General features: G+C 60.2%; 4 protein-coding genes across 10 annotated transcripts; 3 read left to right on the top strand and 1 right to left on the bottom strand.

Annotated features, from left to right (window-relative positions):
* Nucleotides 1-207: 207 nt before the first annotated feature.
* ELMOD3 (ELMO domain containing 3) lies at nt 208-8,338 on the top strand. 5 transcript variants are annotated; one of them, XM_069801249.1, is made up of 11 exons: nt 208-345; nt 582-659; nt 1,058-1,127; nt 1,458-1,520; nt 1,888-1,979; nt 2,208-2,331; nt 3,066-3,188; nt 4,642-4,772; nt 5,406-5,482; nt 5,649-5,776; nt 6,592-8,338. In XM_069801249.1, the coding sequence occupies exons 1-11, from the start codon at nt 223-225 to the stop codon at nt 6,798-6,800; spliced, it is 1,218 nt and encodes a 405-aa protein (XP_069657350.1). In that variant the 5' UTR covers nt 208-222; the 3' UTR covers nt 6,801-8,338. The 5 variants fall into 5 exon arrangements, with proteins under 5 accessions (XP_069657350.1, XP_069657349.1, XP_069657352.1 ...); XM_069801248.1 differs by having other exon boundaries at nt 1,455-1,520; XM_069801252.1 differs by having other exon boundaries at nt 262-345; nt 554-659; nt 1,455-1,520.
* A 752-nt stretch (nt 8,339-9,090) lies between these two features.
* ADRA2B (adrenoceptor alpha 2B) lies at nt 9,091-10,695 on the top strand. Its single transcript, XM_069801240.1, has one exon. It carries the CDS (start codon nt 9,430-9,432, stop codon nt 10,573-10,575), a length of 1,146 nt encoding a protein of 381 aa, XP_069657341.1. The 5' UTR covers nt 9,091-9,429; the 3' UTR covers nt 10,576-10,695.
* A 5,142-nt stretch (nt 10,696-15,837) lies between these two features.
* Nucleotides 15,838-24,852, top strand: LOC138688753 (glycerol-3-phosphate acyltransferase 2, mitochondrial-like). 3 transcript variants are annotated; one of them, XM_069801238.1, is made up of 21 exons: nt 15,838-15,957; nt 16,886-17,366; nt 17,606-17,679; nt 18,929-19,039; nt 19,556-19,684; nt 20,621-20,720; nt 20,804-20,940; nt 21,092-21,191; nt 21,394-21,600; nt 21,711-21,821; nt 22,093-22,178; nt 22,266-22,384; nt 22,774-22,844; nt 22,952-23,216; nt 23,297-23,445; nt 23,562-23,639; nt 23,818-23,946; nt 24,035-24,155; nt 24,351-24,404; nt 24,539-24,594; nt 24,688-24,852. In XM_069801238.1, the coding sequence occupies exons 2-21, from the start codon at nt 17,253-17,255 to the stop codon at nt 24,802-24,804; spliced, it is 2,328 nt and encodes a 775-aa protein (XP_069657339.1). In that variant the 5' UTR covers nt 15,838-15,957; nt 16,886-17,252; the 3' UTR covers nt 24,805-24,852. The 3 variants fall into 3 exon arrangements, with proteins under 3 accessions (XP_069657339.1, XP_069657338.1, XP_069657340.1); XM_069801237.1 differs by having other exon boundaries at nt 19,556-19,711; XM_069801239.1 differs by lacking the exons at nt 15,838-15,957; nt 16,886-17,366; nt 17,606-17,679; nt 18,929-19,039; nt 19,556-19,684 and adding an exon at nt 19,720-20,349.
* LOC138688755 (oxaloacetate tautomerase Fahd2a, mitochondrial-like) lies at nt 24,848-27,258 on the bottom strand. The gene is made up of 8 exons (XM_069801241.1): nt 27,169-27,258; nt 26,300-26,491; nt 26,002-26,218; nt 25,856-25,915; nt 25,612-25,771; nt 25,320-25,428; nt 25,145-25,232; nt 24,848-25,020 (listed from the first exon to the last, which is right to left on the bottom strand). The coding sequence occupies exons 2-8, from the start codon at nt 26,482-26,484 to the stop codon at nt 24,958-24,960; spliced, it is 882 nt and encodes a 293-aa protein (XP_069657342.1). The 5' UTR covers nt 26,485-26,491; nt 27,169-27,258; the 3' UTR covers nt 24,848-24,957.
* Between the last annotated feature and the right edge of the window lie 38 nt (nt 27,259-27,296).

The following is a 27,296-nucleotide window of genomic DNA, read 5'->3' as shown; positions in this document are numbered from 1 at the left end:
CCGGGCACTGAGAGCTAGCACTAGACACTGGGAGCCGGTACCGGACACTGGGAGCCGGCACCGAGCACTGGGAGCTGGCACCGGACACTGGGAGCCGCCACTGGTCCCTGTCCCCCGGGCCCCGGCAGCCCCGCCCCGCCCCGCGGTCGCGTTCCCCGCCGTCTGACCCTCCCGCGCCGCCGTCGGCCGCTCCGCGCGGCGCCTGCCGGGCGCTGTAGTCTCATGTGTTTCCGGGGTGGTGGGCGCGGACTACAACTCCCGGCATGCAGCGCGGCCGCGCCTGCGCACTGCGCGGCGGCGGAGCGGGCCCGGCGGGCGGGCCGGGAGGCCCCGCCGCCGCTTCCGGTGGGAGCGGGGTCAAAGGGCGGCGGGTCCAAGGGCGGAGCGGCCCGGTGGGGCGGGAGGGTGATGGTCGGGGACCAGGAACGGGCGGGGGCCGCGCCGCAGGAGAGGCCTGAGGCCTCTAGAGGGGCCGGGGGGTCCCTGAGGGGCCGTCACCCCCCCGGGGCCACCGGGTCCCGCCGCCTGAGGCTCCGCTGCGGCTCCCGCCGAGGAGGGGGAGGCCGCCTTCTTCCCCGCAGGGCATGAGCGGAGGCACCGGAGCTGAGGAGCGGCCTGAGGAGCGGCACCGTTTCCCCCCGCCCGGCAAGTCCCTCCCCGTGCGTGTCAGGCCTGAGCCCTGCCCCTCGCTGTGCGCCCCCCCCCCCCCCCCCCTCGCCGTGCCCCGGCCTCTGGGCAGCACCCCTCGGTGTCAAACAGCTTCCCCCCCTTCCCGCTATTGCTTTATTTCTCCATTAATGTCCGTATAAAATGAGCTTTCGGGGTACCGAAAGCAATCTTCCCGTTACCTGAGGTGGTAACGCAACAAAAAAACGTGCCCGAAGGGGTCTGAGCCACTCTCACGCCTTCCAGCTGGCTGGCACAGTTCTGAGCCTGTGAGCAGAGTGCGGGGTCGGTTCCCTGAGGGAAGAGCTCAGGGTTTTAGAGTTCTCTGGGGAGCGGTTGGTTCTTTGGGTCTGTTCTGGTGGGTGACGTTTGCATCTCTGTCTCTGCTTAGATCTCAGCTCTGAGCCAAAATGGTCTCCTGCAGGCACTCGTGCGGGAAGTGGGGCAGCCTGCGGGCGCCGGTAAGCTTTTCCTCTGCTTCCTTCGTATTGATCTCGTTGTTTCCTGGTGGGGGAAATGCCTGGGGAGCTCGAAGGGAGCCCGAGGAACCCAGCACTCGGCTCACAGGCAAAGCTGTCTGGCTCCAGCTTGGCGAAGCCTTAGCCTCGCTTTGTCCCATATTTGCCGAAGAGAAACCTCGCAGCATCTCGGGGGATTCTGATCGGGGTTTCTTCCCCAGGGAAGGGGAAATCCTGCCTGGAGATGTCCTGAGCAGTGCTGGGGAAGGGAGCAAACAACCTCCCGGGGCCTCCCAACCGACTCTAACCTCTAGCGTACCTTTCTTCCAGCAGAGATCAGCGAGGACCTGTGTCGAGCCCAGGAGGAATGGGAGGCTGTGGAAGAGATACAGTCAGGTACAGCTGGTGCCAGGGATAAGGGGGATCATTACAGAGTTGGACAGAGAAGGTCTGGGCAGGGGAAGGGACCTGGGTCCCAGAGGGCAGGAGCAGGTGGGTGTGCAGCTGGGGGGATTACCTGAGGATGGGGAGAGAGCTGGGGAAAGGGCTGGAGGGAGACGGAGGGAGCAGGAGACCTGCTGCCTTCCCCCAGCTCCCCAAGTCTTTGCCCTCCTGCCATGCCAGAAGCTGGGAGTGAGCTCCCCGTGCTGGAACGGCCCCTCTGACCTGAGGCAGGAGCTCGTTTTGGCACCAGGAAGCTGGAGCGGAGGAGCAGGGCTCACGCTGGGGCAGGGAGCTAACCCTGTTGTCTCCTTCCCTGCAGGGCTGGGGGGGACGTCAGCCAGTGCCGCACCCCCAATCTCCTTCAATGAAGCGCTGCAGTACTTCCAGACAGCCGACCTCTCTGAGTGCAGGGTACGGGCAGGGCCCCGCGCTCTCGCCCTCTCTCGGGGGTAGTTTTAGTAAGTAGGAGAGGGGAGTGTGGTGGGAGAAGCACAGCACTCCCCTTTTTCCCTTCCACCTTCCCTCGGCTTGGCTCTTCATGTGGTCCCATCCCTCCCGGCTTGCCCACGGGTTTCTCTCCTGCCTGATTCCCCGAGGGACCAGCCCTGATCGTTTCTTTGCATGTTTTCTCCTCCACAGAAGAAAGTCCGGGCAACAGCGCGCAGGCAAGGCCTGGCTGCTCTGGTTCGCTTCCTCTTCGGTCCTCCCCAGCTCCAGCCGCAGCTGCAGGGAGAGCGGGAGCTGGCTTTGGCCATAGCACAGTGTGAGTGTCCCTTCCACCCCAACGCAAGCCGCTGGCCTGGCTGACATCACCTTTATCGTGAGAGCTTTGTGGGGGGGCTCAGGGGTTTTGTGGGGTCTCTGCCCGCTTATCCCATGGCAGCTGCTTGTTCCAAAGGATGCGTTCTCCATCTCCTTTGCTCCCTTGCTGCAGACATACTTCTAGTAGGGAACGATGCATCTCTTGACCCTTTTCTGTTGTGCCACAGTAGCCGTTCCACATGTACACCTTGACACGGCACCGGGCAGGTGCTCCATGGCTCTACAGCCCTTCCCACTCCTTGTTTCATGACCACAGCAAATGAGATGTGAATCTTCCCAGTGCCTTGGTGTGGTGTGTGTCATGTCTGGCTGCCCCATGGTGGATCACATGTGCTGAGCACATGGAAACTCCTCGCCTGTGGTTCCCTGGGCAGCGCAGCTTTGGCCAGCAAAACTTCACGTGATGCCGGAATTATTCATTCCCCCCACGCTCATGCAAACCCAGTCATATTAGTTGTGTTTCTGCACCTCTAATACATTTTCCCCTCCAGCAGGATAAACATAGCCCGAACATTCTCCTTGTCACCATAAGCCGTTCTCAACTGCGGGATTTCATTTCCAGCTGGCTCTGGCTTTACCCTGCAGCTGGTGGTGGTTTCTTTCCCTGCCATGTCTCTGTGCCAGTGCTTGAGGGCAGTGGGGCAGGGATGCTGAGGGGTGTTTTCTCTCCACCAGGTGGTTTGGATGATAATGAGAGAGTGCACATGAGAATCCTGCAGACCATTTACAAGAAGCTAACCCGCTCCAGGTTGGGCTGCCCACGCTATGGGGCACACTGGGAAGAGCTTGGCTTTCAAGGTAGGACAGAGGGAGAGACCTCTGGAGCAAACCTTTGCCAAGAGAGATCACGCTGGTCCCGTTCCCTCCTCTGGAGGTGGGATCTAGAGGCAGCGTAAAGGGTTTGCCACTCATCTCCCTTCACACGGTCCCTACTGCTGTGTCATAGAATCGTTGAGGTTGGAAAAGACCTTTAAGATCACTGAGTCCAACCGTTAAACCTAACACTGCCAAGTCCACCACCAAACCATGTCCCTAAGCACCACATCTACATGTCTTTTAAATATCTCCAGGGATGGTGACTCTGCCACTTCCCTGAGCAGTCTGTTCCCATGTTTGACAACCCTTTTGGTGAAGAAATTTTTCCTAATATCCAATCTAAACCTCCTCTGGTCCAACTTGAGGCCATTTCCTCTTATCTTATTACAGTTCCCTCAGGCGCCCCTCATAAGACTTGTGCTCTAGACCCTTCATCAGCTTCATTGCTCTTCTTTAGACACACTCTAGCACCTCAATGTCTGTCTTGTAGTGAGGGCCCCAAAACTGAACACAATATTTGAGGTGCAGCCTCAGATCAACACTCCCACCCAACTTGGTGTCCCCTGCAACTTGCCAAGGGTGCACTTGATCCCCTTGTCCAGATCATCGATAAAAATATTAAACAGAGCTGGCCCCAATACCGAGCCCTGGTTTCGTAGCAGATCTGTCACTGCCCCAGCCAGCTGTCACAACCAGTACAACATCTGGACTGGCTGGCCAGATGACACCAATACCCACTGCCACGGTTGCCCGTGTTCAGATGGCGTGGGCATAACAAGAAGTAGTTGGCGTAACCGCTTTGCTTGGGCCATTAATGCTCTTCATTAGCAAGCGATCTCTGCAGCTAATGAGCTGTCTCCAGAGGGCTGGTTTATTAACGAAGCGCAGGTCAGGGCTCTGTCACTAAGGTTGCATCGCAGGTTGCTTTCAGCCTCTGCTGTGTAAGACAAACAGCATGATTAAAGCTGTCACATGTGGCCTCGCAGGAGTTTTCAGGCTGGTTGACTCGCAAGTTAAATAGGCCGGGTTTTAATGAAGCCTAAAACCCTCAACAGGAGGGAAACAGCTCCTGCTGCTCTGTCCTGTGGCATACACAACTGGTTTTAAGGGTTAATTTACCAGACAAATGTGCCCTGGGGTGGGTAGAGCTTAAAGCTACTAATTCCTAGAGAAGTCTCCTAGAGAATGGGTGTGTGGGTGGGAGAGCAAGAGCTTGTTAATGCCCATGTGAAAGAGGCGATGGCACCCATCCGGCCCTGGTTAGGGAAATTCCCTGAAAGCTTTCCCTCAGGATGCAATTCCTGAAGGGAATCACCAGGGTTCCTCCGCTCTTGAAATATGGTGACAGTGTATAAACAGCCTGCGGAAGCGGGGAGGTGACCAGAGAGCGACTCCATGCTGTCCCTCGCTTCTCTGGGCTGTCCTGCCCTTCCAGGTGCAGATCCTGGGACTGACCTGCGAGGGACGGGGATGCTGGGCTTGATGCAGATGCTGTACTTCGTCATGGACTCTCAGACACTGCCTCTGGCTCAAGAGATTTTCAAGCTATCCCAGCATGAAACCCAGGCATGTCCTTCCACCTCCTTCGCTTGCTCCCTGCTGTGGTATCTACCTGTTAATTTCTAATGCTCGGGGAAAGGGAAGCACAAAAACCTTCTCTTCAGAGTTAAGGGCTTGATTTTTTTTGCTGTTTAATCCCCCTCGTGCTGGTAAGGGGAAGAAGGTAGTCCCCAAAGAGCTGAGGAGTTCCGACCAGCAGCTGGAGCCAGGCTCCAGGTGTTGGCTTTATTCTGGGAATGAGATTTTAATGTCCTGGTGGAAATCAGAGATCTGCTCCTGGGATCCTGGCTTGAAGCTGAACTTGTACAGGATAAAAGGGCTGGAGAAGTGGGCAAAGAGCAGCGTGGCGTGAAAATGGGAGCGAGTGGAGCCAGTCTCAAACTTGGCGTTTTAGTCTCAGATATGGTTGGGTTTAAGCCTGGCTATAAGCTTGGCTTGACGCACAGCATCCATCTAAGCCTGTATCTGTAGTATTATTGTCCTCCTACATGGATCTGTTGCCTGCAGCCACCATCCCATGAGTTTGGGGCCACACAGATGTGGCATAGAAGGGCCGAAGGTGTTGTCCAGGCCCCTCTGCGTGCCGCAAGACAGGAGGCTTTTTCCAGCCAAGCTGCGATAATGCTCATTCTCTTGCAGAATTTCCCCTTCTGCATCATGTCCGTGAACATCACCCGCATCGTCATCCAGGCCCTGAGGGAGGAACGTCTCTCCAGGTGAGGTCTGGAGCGGCCGACAGCTCCGTAGCTGGGCTGGGTGGTGGTTTTGGGGTCTCAAACAGCATCCTTGGCTGGTTCCCGTTGAGTGGGGTCCCTCCCCAGTGGCTCCCTTGGCTGCTGGGACAGCAGCCGTGTTGGCTGAGCCCCTCTCTGCCTGTTTCAGGGAATGCAACCGCAGGCAGCAAGTCATCGCCGTGCTGAATGACCTGTATGCGGCGGCCTTTCTGCAGCTCTATCGTGTCTGGAAATGGCAGCACAAGACCATTGTCGACTCCAGCTTCCTCCTGAAGGGTTTGTTTCCCTGCACTTTCCTCTCCTTTCCCAGCTGAGGAAAATAACCCAAGGCCCAGAGGACAAACCTGGTGTGTTCTCAGCACATTCATGTCATGCTGAGACCAATCCCAAGGGGTGTAACACCCAGAAAGCCCCAACCATTCATCATTTAACCTTTACAATGACATTTTTCAACAGTCTTTAAGTACCCAAGTTCCCCGTGGGGTGGTTTTTTCCCCCCATTTTGCATCTCAAATCTTAAAGACGAGCACCCGTGGAAGCGCCCGCCATGTTTGGAGGGCTGCTGTGTTGTGGTGGCTTGAGGTGGGTGACAAATGGGGATGCTTCTTGCTCCCCAGGCTCGCTCATGTCATTCAGTGTGGTTGCATAAGCCCTGTTTGTGGCGTGGGGTGTAAGTGGAGTTGCCGATGGCGTGTTTTTCGCAGTGAGCGCTAAATTAACTGGCGGGGTTATTTACTCCGGAGGAGACTGATGTCAACAGAGCTGCTCGGATGCGCTGTGCTAATGGCTCCCTCTTAAAACGGGGTCCAGCTGTTGCATTCAGGCTCAGCTTTGATCCGCTCGCCCTGGGCTTTCCCTCCCGTGGGGATTTCAGGGGAGCTGAGGCTGATGCTGAGCTCAGCTGGGGGTTTTGGCAAAAAGCTTTTCACGCTCTGTCATCCCGAGCAAAACATAATTGTGCCCTTTCCTGAGGGGATACAGTGGGACACCAGAAATAATACATGAGTCAAAAACCCTGGGAGTGTGCTGTGTTCCTGACACCATCGAGACCTCGCTCTCTGTCCTTATGCGTTTCCCTCTTACCTCCCCAGAGCTGGAGTTATCCACCAAAAAGAAACCAAAGCAGCTCCTGAAATCCCTGGAGGCCTACGTGAACCGAAGCCCCACGGCAGACAGCCTTCAGCAACCATTCTTTTCCTCTGCCTCTGGCGGCAGCGGCAGCCAGCCCAACGAGGAGATCCACTTCACGGGCGTTTGTGACCTGCAGGTTGAGCTGGAAGGAGAAGCCCGACTGATCTGAAATGGAGGAAGATGCGCTGCAGGGAGCTCTGCTCATGGCTCAGCTCTTGGTGGATGCCTGGCTGCTGTCGCTTCTGGTTAAGGGGGAGCTCAGGAAGGGCCATGCAGGTCGAGGTGGTAGACACAGAGCGATGGGAGGTGGCTGCTGCCCTGAGAAGTGCAGCAAAAGAAGGGTCTGGGACCAAGCTGAGGGCAGTTGGGAGCCTGGGATGCCATTGAGGGTAGATTTTTGCCCTAAACCCCCAGAAAGGGTGGCCCGGTCCTTCCCCCTCTTGCCCCACAAGCGTCCTGGCTGCAGTGTCAGCATTGCTCGGTGCTGTGGGAGCAAGCCGCAGGATTTGACCCTCTCCAGGCAGAACTCTCCTGAAGCAAAGGAGGAAAATGTGGCAGAGCGAGTGGCTTTCGTGAGCCACTAGCCTGGGGACTGGGATAGTCTGTTTGCCTGTCTCAAATCCATGCTCCTGTCTGTCTTTACCCCCAGCAGGAAAGTCTTGTGATGTTCCATGCAGAGCTGGAGCATGGTGACAGGGGTCCTGAATCAAATCATGGCTCTGACAGCATCTGGGAGGGTTTAAAACCCCCTGGCTTTGGGCCACAGCACCTTAATTTTGCATTGATGGCGGGGTAAGAGCACAAGCACAGCCCTGTTGCTGGGGCAGTGGGGACAGCTCGTCCCCCAAGGTTTGGCGACCCCCCCGAAGTCCCCTGGGATGTTACTGTGTGTGTCAGCTCCTAAAGAAGTTACTAAAAGGAGGGAAAAAATGCTTTTCTTGGTGTAACAGAGACTTTTGGACTTGGATTTGCTTCTGGTCTTTGCAGCTGGGTGAGGGGAGAGGGTTTCTGCTGGTAGGGGGCCGCTCTAGAGAGCGGGGAGGGGCGAAGCGGGGTCAGTCTGGCGCCGAGGAGCCAAATTTGGGGTTCAGCAGTGGAAAAGCTGCTCTGGAGGAGAGAAACCAGGGTTGGATTCTGTCCCAAGGCGAGACGAAGCCAAGAGCAGGAAGAAAAGTCCCTCCTCGTCTGCAAGGGCAGCTGCTTGCTTTCAGGAAAACCTTGTTGAAGAGGAGGCAAGACTTTTGCTCAGGAGTTCCCAGAGGCTGGGGTGTGGTTTCCCAACACGCTCCCTCCTTTCCCAGCCCTCCGTGCCTCAGTTTCCCCCTTTAGGAAATCCAATTTACAGCCCCGTCCTGCCCCGGGTGCAGCAAGGGGATGAGCCAGGAGCAGTAACGGCCGCTCCGTGCCTGATGTGAGCCCTCAGCAGGTGCTTAGAAATGCTTGAAAAGCATCTTCAGCCCTCAAAAGAAGGCGAGGGGAATAAAAGCCCCCAAAGCCCAGATCTGGAGATAAAAGATGTGTTTGAACAAGAGAAGCGAGGAGCTGGTGGGATAAGAGAGCGGCATGGTGCTGAATGGGCCCTGACAGCTGCCTGGTGCCGTTGCCTCTCTAAAAAGGCAATGGCCTTCCCCGTGGGGCTGGAAAATGCTTTCCCTTGCCAAAAATTAAAAAAAAAACCAAAACTAATAAATGGGCAAAAACGAACCTGATGGTGTTTTTTTTCTTTCCTAATCCTGAATTATTGTGTAAATCATTTGGAGGTGTGGGAGGAGGGTGGGATGGGGGCAGCCAGGCTCTGAAGAAAACAAAAACCACCTTGGGGCTGGTTTTGAGGGGGACGAAGGGGAGCATGGGCTGGGCTCCCCCCGGGGCTGGGGCTGGAAGCGGGAACTCCAGGCTTGCCTGTTTTCCCTGGCTACCTGGGCCCGGTGAGAATGGGGGTGCTGGGGAGGTGGGTACGAAGCGGGGGGGTGCCAGGGAGGGATGTGGGGTCCCCATGGGTGGGAGGATGGGGGTCCCGGGGGAGGATGGAGGTGCCAGGGGAGGGATGTGCGTGCTGAGGGAGGGCTGGGGGTGCTCGGGGGGGATGTGGGTGCCGGGGCAGGGCTGAAGGTGCCAGGGAAGGGATGCGGGTACCGGGAAAGAGGGGAGCGGGCAGCGAGAGCAGGAGCGGAGCCGGGAGCCGAGCCCGGCCCCGCCAGCGGACGCGTGTTCCCCCTCCGGGTCCGCCCCGGGGGCGGTGGCTCTGCCCCCCCCCCCTTCCCCCCCGCGGCCGCTTAAAACCCCGCGGAGGCGGCGCCCGGCAGCGCAGAGCCCGGCACCGGCAGCGGGACCGGTACCGACAGCGGCAGGCGGGGAGGCGAGGTAGGGTGCAGGCAGGGCAGGGTGCAGGCAGCGCCCGGCAGCAGAGGGGTGCAGGCAGGGTGCAAGCAGCGTAAGGGACGGCAGGCAACAGAGGGCAAGGGGGCTCGGGAGCGGGCAGGGCAGCGGTGCGGGCAGGGGAAGGCAGGGCTGCAGGTGCGGGCAGGGAGAGGCAGAGGTACAGGCAGGGCAGGGGTGCTGGCAGGCTGCAGGCAGCCCAAGGGGCTGCGGGCAGGGCAGGCACCACAGGGTAGGGTGGCAGGCAGAGGTACAGGCCGCACGGCAGAGGTGTGCCGGCAGCAGCAGGCACCGGCGGGCAGCCGGGCAGGCAGCATGGCGAGGGACGCCGGTGTCCCCCAGCACCCCGTGGCCTCGTCCTCCCGCACCCCGGGGCAGCGGTGAACGCCGGCGGCCGGACCCCGCAACCCGGCGGGACCATGGAGGGCCCCGAGGGCGGTTACTCAGTGCAGGCCACCGCCGCCATCGCCGCCGCCATCACCTTCTTGGTGCTCTTCACCATCACGGGCAATGTGCTGGTCATCATGGCCGTGCTGAGCAGCCGCTCGCTGCGGGCGCCCCAGAATCTCTTCTTGGTGTCGTTGGCGGCCGCCGACATCCTGGTGGCCACCCTCATCATCCCCTTCTCCTTGGCCAACGAACTCCTGGGCTACTGGTACTTCGAGAAGACGTGGTGCGAGATCTACCTGGCTTTGGATGTGCTCTTCTGCACCTCGTCCATCGTCCACCTCTGCGCCATCAGCCTGGACCGTTACTGGTCGGTCAGCCGTGCCATCGAGTACAATGCCAAGCGGACGCCGCGGCGCATCAAGTGCAGCATCTTCATCGTCTGGACCATTGCCGCCGTCATCTCCCTCCCGCCCTTGGTCTACAAGGGGGAGAAGAAGGCGGCGGTGGGGGGGCGGCCCCAGTGCAAGCTCAACGAGGAGGCCTGGTACGTCCTCTCCTCCAGCGTCGGCTCCTTCTTCGCCCCGTGTCTCATCATGATCCTCGTCTACCTGCGCATCTACCTGATTGCCAAACGCCGCCACCGCTCCCACCCCGCCAGCACCAAACCACCGGCATCGGTGCCACCAAACGTCACCCCCCCAGCTGGTGTGGAACCCCCGGGGACCTGCCCGCCAGCGGACAGGACCTCACTGCTGAGCCCCGAGGAGCCCCCGACGTCCCCCAAGCCTGGGGCAGGGACATCCCCGCAGCCCGGGGGACGCCCCAGGGACACCTTGGCCACCGGGACGGGGCAGGTGGTGTTAGCACATCAGCCGCCGGCATTGAACCCTTGGAGGAGGAAGACTCAGATCAACCGGGAGAAACGTTTCACCTTTGTCTTGGCCGTGGTCATCGGCGTCTTCGTCCTCTGCTGGTTCCCCTTCTTCTTCCTCTACAGCCTGGGTGCGCTCTGTCCCCAGCGCTGCAAGGTCCCCGACGGCGTCTTCCAGTTCTTCTTCTGGATCGGTTACTGCAACAGCTCCCTCAACCCTGTCATCTACACTGTCTTCAACCAGGACTTCCGCAAGGCTTTCCGACGCCTCCTCTGCCGCCGCCGAGCCCCAACGCCCTGGTGAGGGGCTCCGGTGAGGGGCTCTGGCTACACCCTTCCTTCCTCCTCCTCCTCCTCCAGGCTGCGCTTGCTGCCTGGAGCATCCCTTGGGTTTGGGGTGGGGGAGGCTTCGAAGCCCCCCCCCAAGAGACGATGGGTTCCCCCCCCCCCGCCACTGACGCCTGCCTGCCCGCTGCCTTCTCTCGCTGCCAGATTTCCCATGGGGACCCCTAGAGACCCAGGGAGGGGGAGCAGGGCGGGAGCCACATGCCACCACGGTGCAACCCCTGCCCCCAAGCCCAGTGGCATCCCAGCAGACCCCCTCCCAAAAGGTGGTGCCGCGGCCTTTTAACAATAAAAGATATTTTGTAATAAGAAAAAAATTCACTTTTTTCAGGGGGGAGACGGGGTGTCATTGTTGCCGTCCCCCCCCATCCCTGGGGACTGCTGGGGACAAGAGCCATGGCCCGTGACAGCCAGCAGCACGGCCGGGAGGAATGCAGGCTGGCGGAGCGGGAACACGATGTCTGGGAGGGGGCAGTTATTTATGGCAGCGCCCGGGAAGGAATAAATAATAATAATTAAAAAAAAAACCAACCTAACCCCAAACAACCCCAAAGAATAAATCTCTGCAGCTGCTGGCCCCCAGGACATTCAACCGGATGGTGGACAGGGACAGAGCCCAGTGTCGGGGGACTCCAATGGCGTGGGGATTCATGGGTGGCTCATATAGGGGATTCGCAAGGGTCTCGTATAGGGTTGTGCTGCCCACCCAGGGTGAGGGTGACATGTGTCAGGGGCCACGGGGGGGGGGGGGTCGTGGGTTGTGACCCACTCTGGGGTGTTATAACCCACACCAGCATGACCCACACTGCCATATCATGACTGACACCATGGTATCATGACCCACACGGGTGTAACCATGGGTCACAGTGGAGCATCGTGACCCTTGCTGGTGTATTGTGGTTCGTGATAGTGTATCGCAACCCACAGCAGGGTATCGTGACCCACACTGCTGTGTCATGACTCACCATGGCATGCTGTGACCCACACCAATGTGTTGTGATTCAGACTGCTGTACCATGACTCACAGTGGTACACGGTGACCCATGCCAGCGTATGGTGACCCTCACCGGGTTATCATGACCCACACCAAGGTATCGCGACACACACTGGTCCATCGCAACCCAGACTAGTGCATCGTGACTGATGATGGTGCATGATGACCCTCACCACCATATGGTGCCCCACGCCAGTATACAGTGACCCACACTAGTGCATGATGATCCACACCAGCATATGGTGACCAGCATGCTGGGGGATACGGCCAGGGACAGCTCGCCTCCGCAGTGGCGGAGCCAGCCCCATCTCCCTGCCCCACTTCGGGACTTCACCTCCATCCACCCCGAAACCGGCTGAACTTTAGGGAAGCCCTTTCCCAGCCCGACTGCTCTCCTCCTCCCCAATGAGCGCAGCATGGCCGGTGGCCATTGGCCCATCCAGGCGCGCTGGGAGGATGCTTGGGGTGGGAGAGGTCGTGCGAACGGGGCCAGGGCCGCAGGGCTGTGCACGCCGAACCGCTGGACCCCCGCCAGCCCAGCCCCGGGCCGGCTGGACCCAATCCCGGCCTCTGGCGCCGCATCGTGCTGCAGCTCCCTCTGCCCCACAGCTGCACCCGCGCCGGCTGCTTGGCACCCTACGTCATGGCGGGGGGCAGACGTGGGGCTGGGTATGGTCTTATTGGGATGTGGAATTCTGTGGGGCTGGGCATGGCCCTATGGAGCTGGGTGTGGTTGTGTCGGGCTGGGGGTCTGAGGATGGTCCCATGAGGCTGGATATGGTTCTATGGGGCTGGGTATGGTCCTGTGGGGCTGGGCATCATCCTATGGGGCTGGGCATGGTCCTATGGGACTGAGCATAGTCCTATGGGGCTGGGCATAGACGTGTGGGGCTGGGCATGGTCCCATGGGGATCTGAGCATCATCCTGTGGGGCTGAGCATAATCCTATGGGGCTGAGCACAGTTAGGTGGGGCTGGATATGGTCCCATGGGGATGTTCATGGTCCCATGGGGCTGGGCATGACCCTTTGGGACCAGCCTGGCCCCAGCAGTTCCCGATCCCCCCCACCGGCCCACCCCAGCCCCCCAGTGCTGCCGACTCTGACCCCCCACCAACCTTCCCCCCCCTTCCACTCCCCACTAATTCCCCCAAAACAGCCCACGGGTTGCCATGGCGATTCTTTAATTTCCGCCCCCCCCCGGTATATTGAGCGGAACCAGGTTTGCTGCAAAAAAAGGACCATGGAAAATCAGGCAGGGTGAGCCTTTTTCCTGCAAAATAGGTTAAAATGTGTTTATTCCCCCTCCCACAGCACTCCGGGCAGCACCTGACCCCTTGTGCTGCTGACCCACCGGCCCCTGCGTTATCGCTGCTGGATTAATTGCCATCCCCTCATTAATGCTGGGGAAGCAGCAGGAGGGGGAGGTTAATTAAGCAGAAATATTAATTGCTGACATCCTTCCCCAGGTGCTGCTCTGGTTTTGAGCTGGGGAGGAATGCCCAGAACCCAAACTAGGACCAGTATGAAGATGCTGCCTTAAACTGGTGTGGGAAACCCTTGCAGGGAGCTTGGATGACACTGTGAGCTGCAACGAATTCTTGCCAGGGCTCAGCCTGCTTCTGCTGGGCTGCTCCAGGGCTTGCCCCTGGTGCAAGGCTTTTAATTAACACTGGTGAACTATATGATGAAATCTCATAATTTGATAGACGTGCCAAAACCCCCGGCGCCTGGGATGATCCCTCCTGCAATCCTTTATTTTATTTTTAGGCTTTTGACAAAATTTGGCCACTTTTGCTGGCGGACGAAGGTCAGGCGTGAAGCCGGTGGGGTGGAAATAATTTCTTTACAGGGGAAAAAATGTGCGTTCCCATTCAAATATTTAAAAATAAGGAGCTGGGAACGGCTGCAAAGCTTTTTATTTGTATTTGGTTTTAATGGCAGAGCAATAAAAGCTGGGGAAGGGAAGATATGGTAACCATAGCCACCACGGGGAGGGGGGGGCCATGGCAGCCGATTTATGCTTAAAATATTTAAAAATTTAAAATGAAAAAGGGGTTTGGTTGCCTGAAATCTCCCCGTTTCAGTGATATTTTAAGGGGTCTCTGGGTGATGTGGTGTGAAGATGCTTTGCTGTTATTGGGGTCCCCCAGAAAGCGAGAAAAGGCCAGAAAAAAAGTGAGAAAAGGACAGTAAAAGTATGAACAGGCCTGTTTTCAGAGAAGATGGGCTCAGGGCAGGCAGGATCTGGCCAAAACACCGCCTCCCCCCATTTCTTGTCCCCTAAAAAGCCCCCCAAAGCCCACGGGTATCACAGCAGCCCCCCCCCCCCGGGGGTCTCCCTCCTCCCCTTCCCTTCCAACAATATTTTTTTCCTTATGTTTTTCCTTTTTTCTTTTTTCTTTTTTCCCCCCTTTTTTCTTGTCTTTTTTTTTCCTCCTTTTTTCTTGTCTTTTTTTTTATTCCCCCTTATTATTTCCCCACTAGAAGACGATTAAAGCATAAAAGCTCTCAGCTGCACTTAAAGGCAGATTTGCAGCACCAGCCCCTGGGGGAGGGGGGTGGGCAGTGGGATGAGAGCATCAGCCCCAGCAGGCAGGTGAAAAACGTTGCCTTTTTTGGGGTGTTTTCAGGCAGATTCAGCCCATTTGGGCTCTCCTCCTGCCCCTCTCCCAGTTCCCTGCTGTTTCCTGGAGGTTTTTGAGGTCTGGGGTGGTGGCCTTGGGGGTGACAGGGTTGGGGACTGGGGATGGGGGGGCCGATGGGTCTGGGAGTGGTGGGGACATGGGTTGGGGTTGATGTCCCCAAGGGTGTCGGGGACCTGGGATGGGGCTGGGGCTGATGTCCCCAGGGGTGATGGGGCTGGAGACCAGGGATGGGGCTGATGTCCCCAAGGGTGTCGGGGACCTGGGACGGGGCTGGGACCCCGGGATGGGGCTGGTGCTGGTGTCCTTGGGGGTGACGGGGACGGCGCTGGGACCCCACGATGGGGCTGTGTCCCTTGGGGTGATGGGGACCTGGGTGAGGAATGGGACCCCGAGTTGGGGTTGGGGCCAATGTCCCCAAGGGTGATGGGGACCTGGGTGAGGAATGGGACCCCGAGTTGGGGTTGGGGCCAATGTCCCCAAGGGTAATGGGGACCTGGGTTGGGGCTGGGGCTGGGACCCTGGGCTGGGGCTGATGTCCCCAGGGGTGATGGGGATGGAGATCAGGGTTTGGACTGATGTCCCCAAGGGTGTCGGGGACCCGGGAAGTGGCTGGGACCCCCGGGTGGGGCTGGGGCTGATGTCCCTGGGGGTGACGGGGGTGGGACTGGGGATGGGGGGCTGATGTCCACGGGGGTGTCGGGGACCTGGGACGGGGCTGGGACCCCGTAACGGGGCTGGGGCTGATGTCCATGGGGGTGTCGGGGATGGGGACCGAGAGGGGGCCACGTCCGCATGGGGGACAAAGGTCTCGGGGCGGGGGGGGGGGGGTGCCAGGCCGGGGGGGTCCGGGCCGGTGCCGCCCCTCAGGGTCGGGCTCCTCCGGGGGCGGAGCGGCAGCGGCCGGGCCTGCGGCGGGTGAGAGCTGGGAGGGACGGGAGCACGAGGGGGGCTGGGGGGGCTGGCGGGTGTTAGTTACCCCCCAGGCCCTATGGGGCGGCGGGGGGGGGAGGAGTGCTACCCCCCCCAAGGCCTTATACAGCACGTGGGGCGTGTTATTCCCCCCCCCCCATGTCCTATAGGGCGTGTTATTCCCCCCCCCCCCATGTCCTATAGGGCGTGATATTCCCCCCCCCCGCCATGTCCTATAGGGCGTGATATTCCCCCCCCCCCCCATGTCCTATAGGGCGTGATATTCCCCCCCCCCCATGTCCTATAGGGCGTGATATTCCCCCCCCCCCATGTCCTATAGGGCGTGTTATTCCCCCCCCCCCCATGTCCTATAGGGCGTGTTATTCCCCCCCCCCCCATGTCCTATAGGGCGTGTTATTCCCCCCCCCACCATGTCCTATAGGGCGTGTTATTCCCCCCCCCCCCCCATGTCCTATATGGTGTGTGGGGCCTGTGTGGGGTGTGCTGTCCCCCCCGCCAAGGCCCTATACGGTGTGTGGGGTGTGTTATGCCCCCCCCAAAGCCCTGTAGGACAAGTGGGGCCCACACGGGCGTCCTCTGCCAGCAGCCCCCTCCGAGTGATGGAAACCTTTCAAAATAACACTTTCTGCCCATTTCTTTCTCCTTTTTTCCACGACCCTCAAGCATCCTGGCACCTCTTCTCCCCTGGTTTGGGGACGTACCCCTACCCTGACCCCAGGCTGGGGGCTGCCACCGCTGTCGTCCCCCCCACCGTGACAGCCTGTCCCAGAGGTACGTGACTCCCTGGGGACGAGGACAGGCACGAAGGGGATGCTGAGCCCCAAACGAGGAGGGGTGACCCCATTCCCCCCCGTACCCCACGAACACCCCCTGGTAAATCCGGTCCCAGCTTCACGCTGTGGGGGTTTCCAAGTGGGTCCCAGACCTTGCTGGGGTTTCCTTCCCTCCAACCTTGCTCTTCATTACCCCCCCAGCCACATTTTCAAACCAAATTGTTTCTGTTTTCCTCCCTCCTCTCTTTTTTGGGGGGAATAAAATTCCTTAAAACTCTACTCCAAAACAGAGGGAGGGGGCAGGCGTGATTTAAAAGCCCCCGATACCTTGCTGGGGGGGGGTGTCTCTCATACAAGCATCCCCTCTCCCAGCACCGGTGGGCAACACTGAGTGCCCCCAGCCTGATTTGGGGGGGGCTGAGGCTGGCTGGGGGTTGGGATCTCGGTGTTTTGGTGCAGGCTGCATGGGTGCTGCAGGGTTTTTGGGTACAGATTGGCATCTCCTTGCCGGGGGAAGGAGGGTGTGGGAGGGAAAAGTCAATTGTAGCGGCACCGAAGCTCGATTACGAAGAATAAATTCTTTTCCCAAGGGCTTTTGGCGCATTGGTTGCTGGGTTGGGGTTTTTTTTTTTCCCCCTCTCTTTTTGTGCTATAAACCATCTATTTCCCCGCCAAGGAGCAGATCCCTTCCCTTCCCTGCAAAGGCCTGAAGCGGTGAGAGGGGCTTGGTGCCTTCCCACCCTCCAGCACCCTGCAGGTCCCATCCTGCGTCGTCCCGTTGCCCCATGGCTCTGGTTATGGCGGTGGAAGGGTCTCTCGCTCGCTGCTGGCCTTGGTTGCTGCAAGCAGGATGGGAATGAGGGATCTGGGGTCTCCCCATGTGCCCCCCCACCTCTCACTGACCCCCTCTTGCCATATCTCCCCAGCCAAGCTCCGTGGCCCGGTGCTGGACACGTCTCCGAGCGCTTATCCCTGCGCAGAACCCTCTGTCCGAGCCCCCCCAGGGTGCTGATCCCACCAGATCCTCCAGTGACAGAGAAAAGTAGGTGACTCCTCAGCTGGGGAGGAGGGCAGTGAGCCCTTGGTGGGGGGGAACCAGCTTGAGTCTCCCCTTTGTGGTTGGCCCTTCGACCCCAGATAAATTTGCTTTATTTCTCCCCAGTAAGCCCAGTAACAGGACTTCTCCCCGCAGTGCAAGTGTGTTCTGGGGAAAATGCACCAACATTTGGTATTTCCAGGGTAAGCAGGGTTTGTGTCCTCCCTCCCTCCCCTGTCTTTCTTTTCCCTCCTCAGATGAAAACCTGGGTCTGCGATTCGGGGCAGAAACTGGAAATTTTCATCCCTTTTCTGGGCAAATACCGTCCGTTCTCAGGGCATTGCTGCCAGACCTGCACCCCAAAGAGCTGGGTAAGAGCGTGGCTCTGGAAGCTCTGGGCTTCCTAGAGCTGGCTGGGAAGAGGGTTTGGGGTCCCAGGATGCTGGTGAAGAGGACAAGCCCCATCCGAAGGGTCTCGTGTGCCTGGGGGAGAGGGCTGGGGGCTGGAGTGGGGCAGGCGCAGCCAAAACCTCCCCACTTCTCCAAGCTGTCCTCCTTCAAAAGCAGACCCGCTGCTGCCGTAAGAGCTGACCCTGCTTTCTCCTTCCAGGATGGCTTCTACCACAAGCAGCTTTCCTCTCTCGGCTTCCGCAATGCCATCCAGGTGACAGAGGAGGACACACGGTGAGGATGGGACAAGCTCTGTGCCGGGGAACACTGAGCAAACCACTTTTTTCCCCAGGTTTTGTCCAAATCCCCGTGGAAATCCCTTGACCTCCTGCGCAGGAGTGTGGGGATGCCTCTCCATCAACCTTGCTCCCTAATTAGTCCAAAAAGGAGTTACGTTAATTATATTTTGAAAGGCTGAAAGCTGCATCTCCAAGTGCAGAGCGTTAATAACAGCAGAGGGGAGAGGGCTTGGTCTGTCCCTCTGGCTACAGTCACACTCGGGCTGGGAGGAAAAGTCAGCCACAGAGTTGAGGATTTGGGGTTGTTTCTTTTTTTAAACAAAACTTGGTATCTTGATGCTGTTGGGAAGAAGTTGGCGGGGGGGCTGGGGGTGTTTTCGTTCTCCTCTCTGGCTCCAGCACAAGGACAAGCTCACGCACGCAGCACTTGGAGCAAGCCTGGCTCCCAGCCCCTGGGGAGAGGTGAAATGGCCTCTTCCCCAACCCATCCTGCTCTTCCTCCTCCCCATGGGCCCTAACTCCAGACCTCCAGCTGGTGTCAACCAGCCTTTTCCACTGGCCCAGGAGCTGATGTGGAGCCCAGGAGCCGTTTCCTTGCCAAATGCTTGATATTTTTTGTTCCGGAGGTGCTGGACTCCTTCAGTTCCTCTCCCCTTTCAGAGCAGTCCCCAGTGGCTTAGCAATTTTGCACTGTATTTTTCCAAATCGGGTCATTATATTCCATTCAGCTTGAAATATCCCAGCTCCAGCTTTCAAACTCTTTGAATAATTCATCTCCGCTCACAGCGACTCAGGAGTTGTGGGATGGCTAAAAAGAGCCCAGTGATGGGTGGCTGAGATCACGAGTGGAAAGACGAAGGTCTGAAGTTCCTGTGTCCCTCTCCGGCCACCTGCAGCCCTTTCACTGAGTTGCCGCACGCTCTGCGATATTTAAAATCTCACTTAGGTCCCTTTCAGATGCTGCCTAGCTCTGATTTGGGGGCAGATTTGGAAAAGTCCCTGATTTGGGACCTCTGCAGCATCCCCTGCATGTTTCTAGCAATTGCAGGTTTCCTTCCTGTGTGAGGAGTGATGCTGTGAGGACTGGGGTAGCCAGGAGCATCACTCTGCTGGTGCCTCCATCTTCCCAGCTGTAAAATGGGGAGAAAAATCTCAGATTCTTGCAGACAGCCAGTTTGAGGGAGGCTGAGCACCCTGCAAAAGCCTCTAACCACTGGGACATCACTGTCTGCCTCCCTGCCCAGGTACCGGGGCTGGCTGGTCCGACGGATCTGTGGTTTCCTCGCTGTCTGGAACTGGAAAGTTCCTGCTGACACCCCTGGAGACCTCCCGGCGAGGGTCTGCCGCAGTAAGAGGTAGGTGGGAGCAGCCGGAGGGGCCCTCCGGGGTCGCCTTCACCCCTCGCAGGACCTGGGTCCTGTAGCATCGTCCCCTAATCTTGCGGGATTCCATTCAGTTGCCGAAGTGAGGGATGTGCTCGTCTGCTCCTGGCGGAAAGAAATGCGCCGGTTCCTCTTCGCTGCTGCACCCTTCCCACAAGTTCACCACGAGGAAGGGGCTTTGCAGTTGCTCTCCCCGGGCTCAGCACTCCCCAAAAGGAGCCCGTACCCCGGTTCGGCGGGGAACCGGCTTTCCTGTCGCCGGGCTCTGCCCTAGGATGCCGCTGAGGCTCTCCCGGTCTCACCCTGTCCTGAGCATATGGCGTCTGGGGTGACATGGCCTTGTCAGGCAACTGTCACCTAACTGGTTGTCATCACTAATTACACAGCAGGAGGCTGGCAGCCAGTACATTGTAATTACTGTAATGCAGAATGCTTTTTAACCCCTTGCTCTGCCTTGTGCTTCCCACACCCTGTCCATCCCCTTCACAGGGTATGGGATGTCGCTACCGGCTGGTCCCGTGGCTCGAGAGGGGATGGCGAATCCCACCGGCAGTGGAAGGAGAAAATAATCAAGATCCTGGCTGAAATCCAGGCCCCGCTCTCCCTTCTCATGCTGAGGTCTGAGCTTCCTCTCCGGGGAAGGTCGTGGGTGCGGATCCTCCTTCACAGGCATCTCCTGCCTCCTCCTGGGGGGATCCCAGTTCCTGGTTGGGGCATTCCCGGTCCCTCTCCTCCACTGCAGGTCTCTCACGCTCTTAATTTGTGCATTAAGCCCCTGCGGTGGCTCCGTGCCTGCGAGCCATCCTTTGGGGGATATGCTGGGATCCTTTGGGGGATGCACATGGATCCTTTGGGGGATGTGTGTGCAGAGAGCCCAGGGTGACACTGGCAGGGCAGGCAGCCCTTGGGGTCCCGTGCAGCTCCCTGGGGATATTTCCCCCAAATCCTTCCAGGGAACTGGAATCTGACACCGGAGTGGAGAAGGGAGGGAGGAAAAAAAAAAAAACCAAAACCACTGGGAGGATGGGAGTCAAAGCAAAGCAAAAGGGAACTTTTCCTTTCTCTCTCTCTCTCTCTCTCCTCTTCTCTTCTTTTTTTTTCCTCCTGTCATTGAGAAATTGGCAATTAGAGGTTGCATTGTAGCCTAATTGCTTGTCTGATTGAGCTGTAATAAAAGAACCCTCTGAGCAGCACGAAGTATTTAAAGAGAAGAAATTACCCAGGGGATAAAAGTGTTCGGATCCTTCCTGTAAACAGCATGCGGGAGGACGGGAGATGGAGGGGTAATTGACTTCAGCTTTTGTTGCTGGGGGGAGAAGGACGTGGTCTTGTCACATCCAGCCTTTAATGTTTTAACTTAATTTATAATAAAGCTCTTTATTTGCTTTACGGGCACTGAGAAGTGAGATTCTGAGTCGAGCTGTCTCACGCAGCCCCCTTTGCTGCCCAGGTGGGGAAACTGAGGCAGGGAAGGGTGGCCTGGATGAGGTCTGTGGGGAGGGTTGGGGGCAGCCACAGCCCCCTGAGGTTGCTCACTTGCTTGTTTTCTTGCAGGCTGTGTAACTGGGCTCTGCTCAAGCTCCTGAATCGCCTCTTCCTCAATGTGCAGCTCCACCAAGGGCAGCTGGAGATGGTGCTGAGGGCCGCCAGGATGGTAGGGAGCCCAGTGAGCTGCTCTCAGCCCCGCGCCTTGCTGCCGGCACACCGGGCGCTGAGCCCTGGCCGCATTCCTTGCAGTCCGGCGTGCCGCTGGTTTTCCTCTCGACTCACAAATCCCAGCTGGATGGGCTGCTCCTGTCCTTCGTCCTCTTCTCCCAGGGGCTGGGGGTGCCCAGGGTGACAGTGGGCGGCCAGGTCTGCAGCCCTCGCCTCCGGTAAGGCACGGCAGATGCTTGCTCGAGCCCAGCAAGCAGCCAGGTCTTTGGATTGGGAGGAGGGAATTGCACTTGCAAAGCTGAGGTGGGGAACGGGGGGGACGTGGCCCCATGCAAGGTGGGCGCCCGTGGTGTCCTCTTTCCCCTGCAGAGCCCTACTCGGCCGCCTGGGAGGGATTTTCCTGCCTTCGAGGACAGGGCAGATGCCGAGCGACCAGGATGAAGGGCTCCTGGGGGCTGTCCTGGCTGCGGTAGGTCCAGTCCTGGCTTTCCCGGGGTGCTGGGAGCGATGAAACATCCCCACGAGCTTCAAAAGTGCTCGGTGAAGGCGTCTAGGGATGTCTCAACTACAGGCTGGCTGAGACTTTTGGCCGTCCAATGGATGCGGGCAGCTCCCCTGTGTCCCTGTGGTGCCGCTGGTACCCCCCAGCCTCACCCCGTCTTCCCCACCAGTATGTCGAGGAGGTGCTGAGGAGCCAACAGCCCCTGCTCATCTTCCTGGAAGAGCCCCCCATCGCCCTGTGCCTCTCTGCCCCTGCCCGCGAGTGGCTGGCCCTGGTGTACCGAGCCGTGCGGGACGGTGCCGTCCCCGACGTCCTCCTGGTCCCCGTGGGCATCTCCTACGACATGGTCCCTGGCGGTTTGCACCGGGAAGGAGCGGTGAGAGGTCTTGCTGGTGTGGGCGCAGCACCCAAATTGCCAGCTGCGTCCCCGGGGAGCGGTGCCCGCCTCCGTCACCCCATTAACGCTTTGGTTCCCTCTCCTCCCAGCACAGTGCTCGGCTCTTTGGCCTCGGCGCTTGCCTCTGGGCAGCGTGCTGGGCCGTACGCCGAAATCTCGGCTGCGTCCGCGTGGACTTCGCCCAGCCCTTCTCCTTACAGGTACAGCAGCGGGGTTTCCAGCTCCTGTCTGGATCCACCCCGGCCCTGGAGGGTTTATTGCTGTGATGTCGGTGGCTGCGCAAGCCTCTGCGGGTTGGACGGAGGGGTTTGGGGTGGCTGGGGGGATGTGGTGTGCTCCAGGGGATCTGGCAAACCCATCTCTAGGGGAAGTTGGGGGCTTGCTGGGGCTCTGGGGACCCAAGGGATCAAGTCGGCTTGTTGGTGCTGAGGGCTGGCGAGCACCGACAGGCTCGTTTGTCCTCGTTCCCAGGAGTTTGTGGCCAAAAACCTCGTCAGGCAGAGCTGCACGGGGAAGCCGCTGGAGGAGCTGCTGCTGCCCACCATCCTCGGCGTGTGGTAAGCAGGAGCCTTGGGGCAGCATCTCACCTCCAAAGTCTGCCCCGAGCCCCGCTTTCTCACCCCTCTCGCCCTGTTTTTTTCCAGCCCCAGCCAGCTGGATGGCAAGAAGGCAGGGATTTGGGGTCCCAGCCCTGCAATGGTCGCCAGCTTGGAGGCAGACGAGGAAATGTTGGTGACCAAGCTGGGCCTGCATTCCCTGAGCGGTGAGAGATCTGTTTTGGCAGGCGGGAGTCCGTCCTCCAGCCATCTGCGGGTCCGTGCAGGGCTGCGGGTCAGCCTCACTTGCCCGGTCCTGCCAGGGTCACCCCTTGTGAGGGCATCTCCCCACTCCCACCGGCGCGGAGGCAGCTGTGCCGTTACCGGTTATTTCGCTGTGCTGTGGCGATGCAGCCAGTGGGGTGATGGCTGCCTGGCAGTGCATGTTCCCCGACTGGAAACGGAGAGCATAAACAATGGGGGGCTGGCAAAGCACCCCAGCATCCGTTGGGTGACATCCCTTGGGATGTCACCACCATTGCCTTCTCTTCCCCTTGGGCTCGGGGTTGGGGGCTAATCTCCGGGCGGCTAACAAGCCCCTCTCCCTCCTTTGCAGATGGCGTTGCCTGCTCCGCCGTCATGGCTGTGGGGATCACGTCTGCGCTGCTGCTGCACAAGCACTGGGAGGTGAGAGACAAGGAGGTGTCCGGGTTTCTCGTCTTTTGGAGCAAGATTTCTGGAGCCCCCCCCCCGCCATGCAGAGGAGGGGGCAGCTTCTCCTCCTCTTCCTCCAGGGTGTCTTCCTCTCCCGGCTGATGCTGGACTTTGCCTGGCTGCTGGAGGAGATCCTGCTGCGCCAGCGCGATGTGGGCTTCTCAGGGCAGCTCCGTGCCCTGGTGCAGCACAGCCTCGTCCTGCTCAGAGCCCGTCTCACCTTCTACCACCTCTCCCCCATTGGTGATGTCCTGGTGGTCCCTGAGGTCTCGGCGGAGGCCCAGAGGGAGCTGGGCCACCACAGTGCTGCCATCCTGCCCGTCTTTGCCAGCGAGGCGGTGGGAGGTACGGAGGAAGGTTTGGGGGATCGGCGACGCCGGGGATCAGTGACGCCGGGGCAATTGGTGACACGGCTTTCCCGGCAGCGTGCGCCATCCGTGCCTTGCTGATGGAGATGGTGCCCTTCCTGGGGGCAACCGACGGACCCTCCGGCATCGTGCTCAGCCAGGATGAGCTCCACCGCAAGACCCTGGAGCTGCTCCAGCTGCTGCCCCCAAACCTGCTGGGGCTCCAGGTAGGGGCTGGCGGCGCGGGCTGGCACTGCCATCGCGTGGAAGTGGCCCGTCACCGCTGCCTGCGTGGCTGCGGGGAGTCCGGCTGCCGGCCAGCCCCTTTCCTCCTCTCCCCCAGCCCTGCCAGCCCCTCGACTGCCAAAGCCGGGACATCGTGGACAAGCTCCTCCTGTGTGGGCTGCTGGAGGCTGAAGAGGTGGGTGGGTGCCCCCCGCCCCAGGACCCCCTCCCCACGCTGGGGATGGGGGGCTCAGCCCTTACTGCACCCTCCGGTCCTGGCCGGGAAGGTGGTGAGGGAGCGGGGACCCTGTTGGGGGGCGGGATGCCGGTGGGGTGGCGTTAACGGTGGTGCGGCGGCCGGCTTGTCCCCGCAGCCGGAGAGCGAGCGCTGGGTCTGCGACTTGGCCCCACGGCCCTTCTGCAAGGGACCACCCTGGGCCGGGATGGACTTCACCGACAGCGACAGTGACGGCGAGGACGAGGTCCCCAAGCGCTGCTTCAAGGTACTCGGGGTGTCCCCCAATGCGCCCCAGCTGCCTTCATGGCAGGGTGAGGGTGGTCTCGCCAAACTCCGGCTTCCCCCGCCTGCAGCTCAGTGAGCCCCAGGGCTCGCCTGGCTTCCTCCTCTTCCTCTGCCGGCTCCTGAGCCCCATGCTGAGGACCTACGCCAGAGCCGTGGCTTTTCTGGACCGACCCAGCTGGCCCCAGCCCGGTAGGACCCCCCCGGGGTGGGCAACCACTTCTCCAACCACACTAGCCCCCCTTGGCTTGGCTTTTGGGGAAACTGAGGTGCAGCCAAAGCTCCCTTGCCGTCCTGGCTCTGCACTGAGACCGGAGAGGGGCTGTACGCCCCTGGGAGCTGGGGACAGTGGGATTTGACCCCCACCTTCTCTCCCCCTAACCCCAGAGGCAGCTTACGTGGAGGCACTGCTGCAATTTCTGGCCGAGGAGGGCAGTTTTGGTGAGTCGGGGTGGGGGACAAAGGGAGCGTCCCTCCTGCTTTGGGGTCAGCATCCCCCCCCCGCCTCAAAGCCAGGCTATGGCTGCCCGCAAGGTGGGATGCGGGTGCTCCCTCAGGGATTTCTCTCCCTCCAGAGTACCCAGACAGGAGCCTGGCCCTCAGCTCTCTGCAGACCTTCAAGGAGTTGGGGGTAAGCATGGCCAGGCTCTGCTAGCCCCGCCCCCCCCCCCCCCCGCCAACCTCGAGCTTGCCCCCCACCAGTGAGGCTCCTCTCCCTCCCCAGGTGCTGGAGGAGGTGCGGAGCCCCACCGGACCCCTCCTCCACCTCGCCCAGCCTTTCCACTCCAGCATGAGCCGGGGAAAGCTGGAAGCCTTCATCCAGCAGTTCACCCAGCCGTAGCTGCCACCGCAGCCGCCGCTGTGCTAATAAACCTGGGAGCAGGTACCCAACCCTGCTCGTGGATTTATTGAATGATGCTCGTGGATTTATTGAATGCCACAGAGGGAGGGGGGCAAGGCAGCCAACTCGGGGTGAGATTTGGCGTCTCCCTCTTCACACCACCTTGTTGCAGATGGTGCCCAGCTCCTCGATCTCGCACTGCACCTCGTCTCCTCTCTGCGAGGGGCAGGGAGATGCTGGCAGCCCCCCGCTCGCCTTGTTCCCGGCAAGAGGGGGGTCCCTTATGTCCCCGCTTTGCCACCCCTGCCCTATTTTGAGCCACCCACCCCCTTCCCCTCACCTTAAGAAACACGGGTGGCTTCTGAAAAGCCCCCACACCAGGAGGGGTTCCCGTCAGCAAGATGTCCCCGGGGACCAGCGTGACAAACCTGGGGCGGGGGACGGAGGGGACAGGAGCTGTCAGCTGTGGCCCCCCTCCTTCCTCTGGTGCCACCGGCCCCCCCCTCCGTGCCTACCGGGAGACCCAGGCGATGAGTTTGGGGAGGCGGAAGATGAGCTGGCTGGTGCTGCTGTCCTGCATCAGCTGCCCATTGACGCTGCAGCGGATCCTCAGGTTGTGGACGTCTGTGGGGACGGAGGGGACACGTCACACTGAGGTGGAGGGTAGGGGAACGGCGCTGTGGGACCCCCACCACTGTGAACACCCACTCTTAGGAAAAACATGGATGCTTTGGGGCAAACTCGGCACCCGTCACCTCCTGTGTTAGTCATGAAGGAGCCTCCAGCCTGTCCCTGTCCTGTCCTCACCTGCCACTGCCTCCTTGGTGACAAGGGCCGGCCCCAGGGGACAGAAGGTGTCGAAGGTTTTCCCCAACAGCCACTGCCTCCCGTTCCTCATCTGCCAGTCCCGGGCACTGACGTCGTTGGCCACCGTGAAGCCCACAACGTGGTCCAGGGCCGATGACTCCTGGGGTGGGGTGGGGTGACAACTGGGGTGGGGACATACACACAGACCCCACCGAACCGAGGAGGGGGGCGGGGTAGGGGTTACCTCAATGTGCCGCCCCTTCTTCCCGATGACAGCAGCCAGCTCTACCTCCCAGTCCACCTCCTGCCGGGGGAGAAAATGGGCTGCTGGGGGGGCTTGGAGGGACTGTACCCCATGGAGGGGGGGAGACGGTGGCAGGGTGGGCTCACGCTGCTCTCCTCTGGGTGCACGATGTCATCGAAGGGTCCGATGATGGTGCTGGGGAACTTGTTGAAGATGATGGGCTCCTTGGGGATCTTGACATTCTGCTCCAGGCAGTGGTCGCGGTAGTTGAGCCCCACGCAGATCACCTTCTCTGGGTCCCCGACGGGCGCCAGGAGCCGCACCCTCTCCCTCGGCAGCCGGTGCTGGCTGGACTCCAGCGCCCTGTGGGGCCGACGGGTCTCAGCACTGGGGCCAGATCTGGCAGTGGTAAGGGTGATGCCGGCAGGTATGAGGGGCACCCACCTTTGGGCGGCAGCCAGCCCGCTCTGGCCGCTCTCCAGGAAGGCACGCATGGAGCGGGGCAGCGCCGGCTCTGCTACGCTCAGGTCCACCACGTTCCCCCCGGCTGCCTCCTCCAGCCCCAGCCGGGGCTCGGCCCCCCCAGGCCCCCGGAACCGCACCAGCCGCATGGCCCCCAGCAGGCGCATCTGTCACCTGTGGGCACTGGGGACCAGATCCTCGGGATCCTGCCCGGAGTGGATCCCAGCACCAGCCGTGACTCCCATCCTGGGGTGCTGGGGGCCCCCTTTGGCTGGGGCTGGATCCTTAAGGCATGGCAGGGGGCTGACACCCTGCAGTGGGGCGAGGAGAGGCCGCATCCTGCACAGGCTGTTGTGGAGAGGGGGAAGGGACAGATCCTGGTGCAGGAGGGGAGATCCCGGCACCAGGGGCCCGGGTGGAGGCAGAGTAGATTCCGGGGGGAGGGTAGATCCCAGCATAGGACAGATTGGGAGGGTGGATCCCTGCGGGGCGAAGGGGGCAGATCCCAGCACAGACCAGATCCCCAGTATGGCAGCACAAACACACACGCCCCCCGGGCAGGGAATGGATCCCAGCGTGGCACAGATCCAGGGGAGAGGTGGGAGCAGATCACCTGCTCCCACACATCCCGGTCCCTGGGGGAATCCCTGTGATCCTGCACCACCCGGATCCCAGGGATCCCCCTGATCCTGCACAAACCCAGTCCTGGGGGATCCCTCCCCTCCTCTGATCCCACACAGCCCCAACCCTGGGGGATCCCCACCCCGATCCCGCTCAGCCCCAGACCCGGGGGACCCACAGGGGATTCCCCGGTCCCGGGGGGGGCACAGGGGGATCCCGCTGCCACCTACGTCACGTGCCGCCGCGTCACTCCCCTCTCGGCACGCTCCGACCCCGCGCCACCCGCGTGAAGGTCGCCGCGCCGAGTCCCCGCCCCCGCCCTCGGGCAGACCAATGAGAGCGCGGTGAAAGCGGGGCC

The sequence above is a fragment of the Haliaeetus albicilla genome, chromosome 13 (assembly GCF_947461875.1).
Source record: "Haliaeetus albicilla chromosome 13, bHalAlb1.1, whole genome shotgun sequence".
Lineage (NCBI taxonomy): Eukaryota > Metazoa > Chordata > Aves > Accipitriformes > Accipitridae > Haliaeetus > Haliaeetus albicilla.
The sequence above is the reverse complement of the archived record's forward strand: the minus strand, read 5'-3'. Positions and strand labels throughout refer to the sequence as shown.

Coding starts and splice junctions, on each gene's coding strand:
- ELMOD3 (XM_069801248.1), top strand. CDS start 223: ATGTGTTTCCGGGGTGGTGGGCGCGGACTACAACTCCCGGCATGCAGC. Junction 346..581: donor AGGCCCCGCCGCCGCTTCCG/GTGGGAGCGGGG, acceptor TCTTCCCCGCAG/GGCATGAGCGGAGGCACCGG. Junction 4,773..5,405: donor TATCCCAGCATGAAACCCAG/GCATGTCCTTCC, acceptor ATTCTCTTGCAG/AATTTCCCCTTCTGCATCAT.
- LOC138688753 (XM_069801237.1), top strand. CDS start 17,253: ATGAAAACCTGGGTCTGCGATTCGGGGCAGAAACTGGAAATTTTCATC. Junction 21,601..21,710: donor GTTTGCACCGGGAAGGAGCG/GTGAGAGGTCTT, acceptor CTCTCCTCCCAG/CACAGTGCTCGGCTCTTTGG. Junction 24,156..24,350: donor ACCCAGCTGGCCCCAGCCCG/GTAGGACCCCCC, acceptor CCCTAACCCCAG/AGGCAGCTTACGTGGAGGCA.
- ADRA2B (XM_069801240.1), top strand. CDS start 9,430: ATGGAGGGCCCCGAGGGCGGTTACTCAGTGCAGGCCACCGCCGCCATC.
- LOC138688755 (XM_069801241.1), bottom strand. CDS start 26,484: ATGCGCCTGCTGGGGGCCATGCGGCTGGTGCGGTTCCGGGGGCCTGGG. Junction 26,219..26,299: donor GGGCTGGCTGCCGCCCAAAG/GTGGGTGCCCCT, acceptor TCGGCCCCACAG/GGCGCTGGAGTCCAGCCAGC. Junction 25,021..25,144: donor AGCCACCCGTGTTTCTTAAG/GTGAGGGGAAGG, acceptor TGCCCCTCGCAG/AGAGGAGACGAGGTGCAGTG.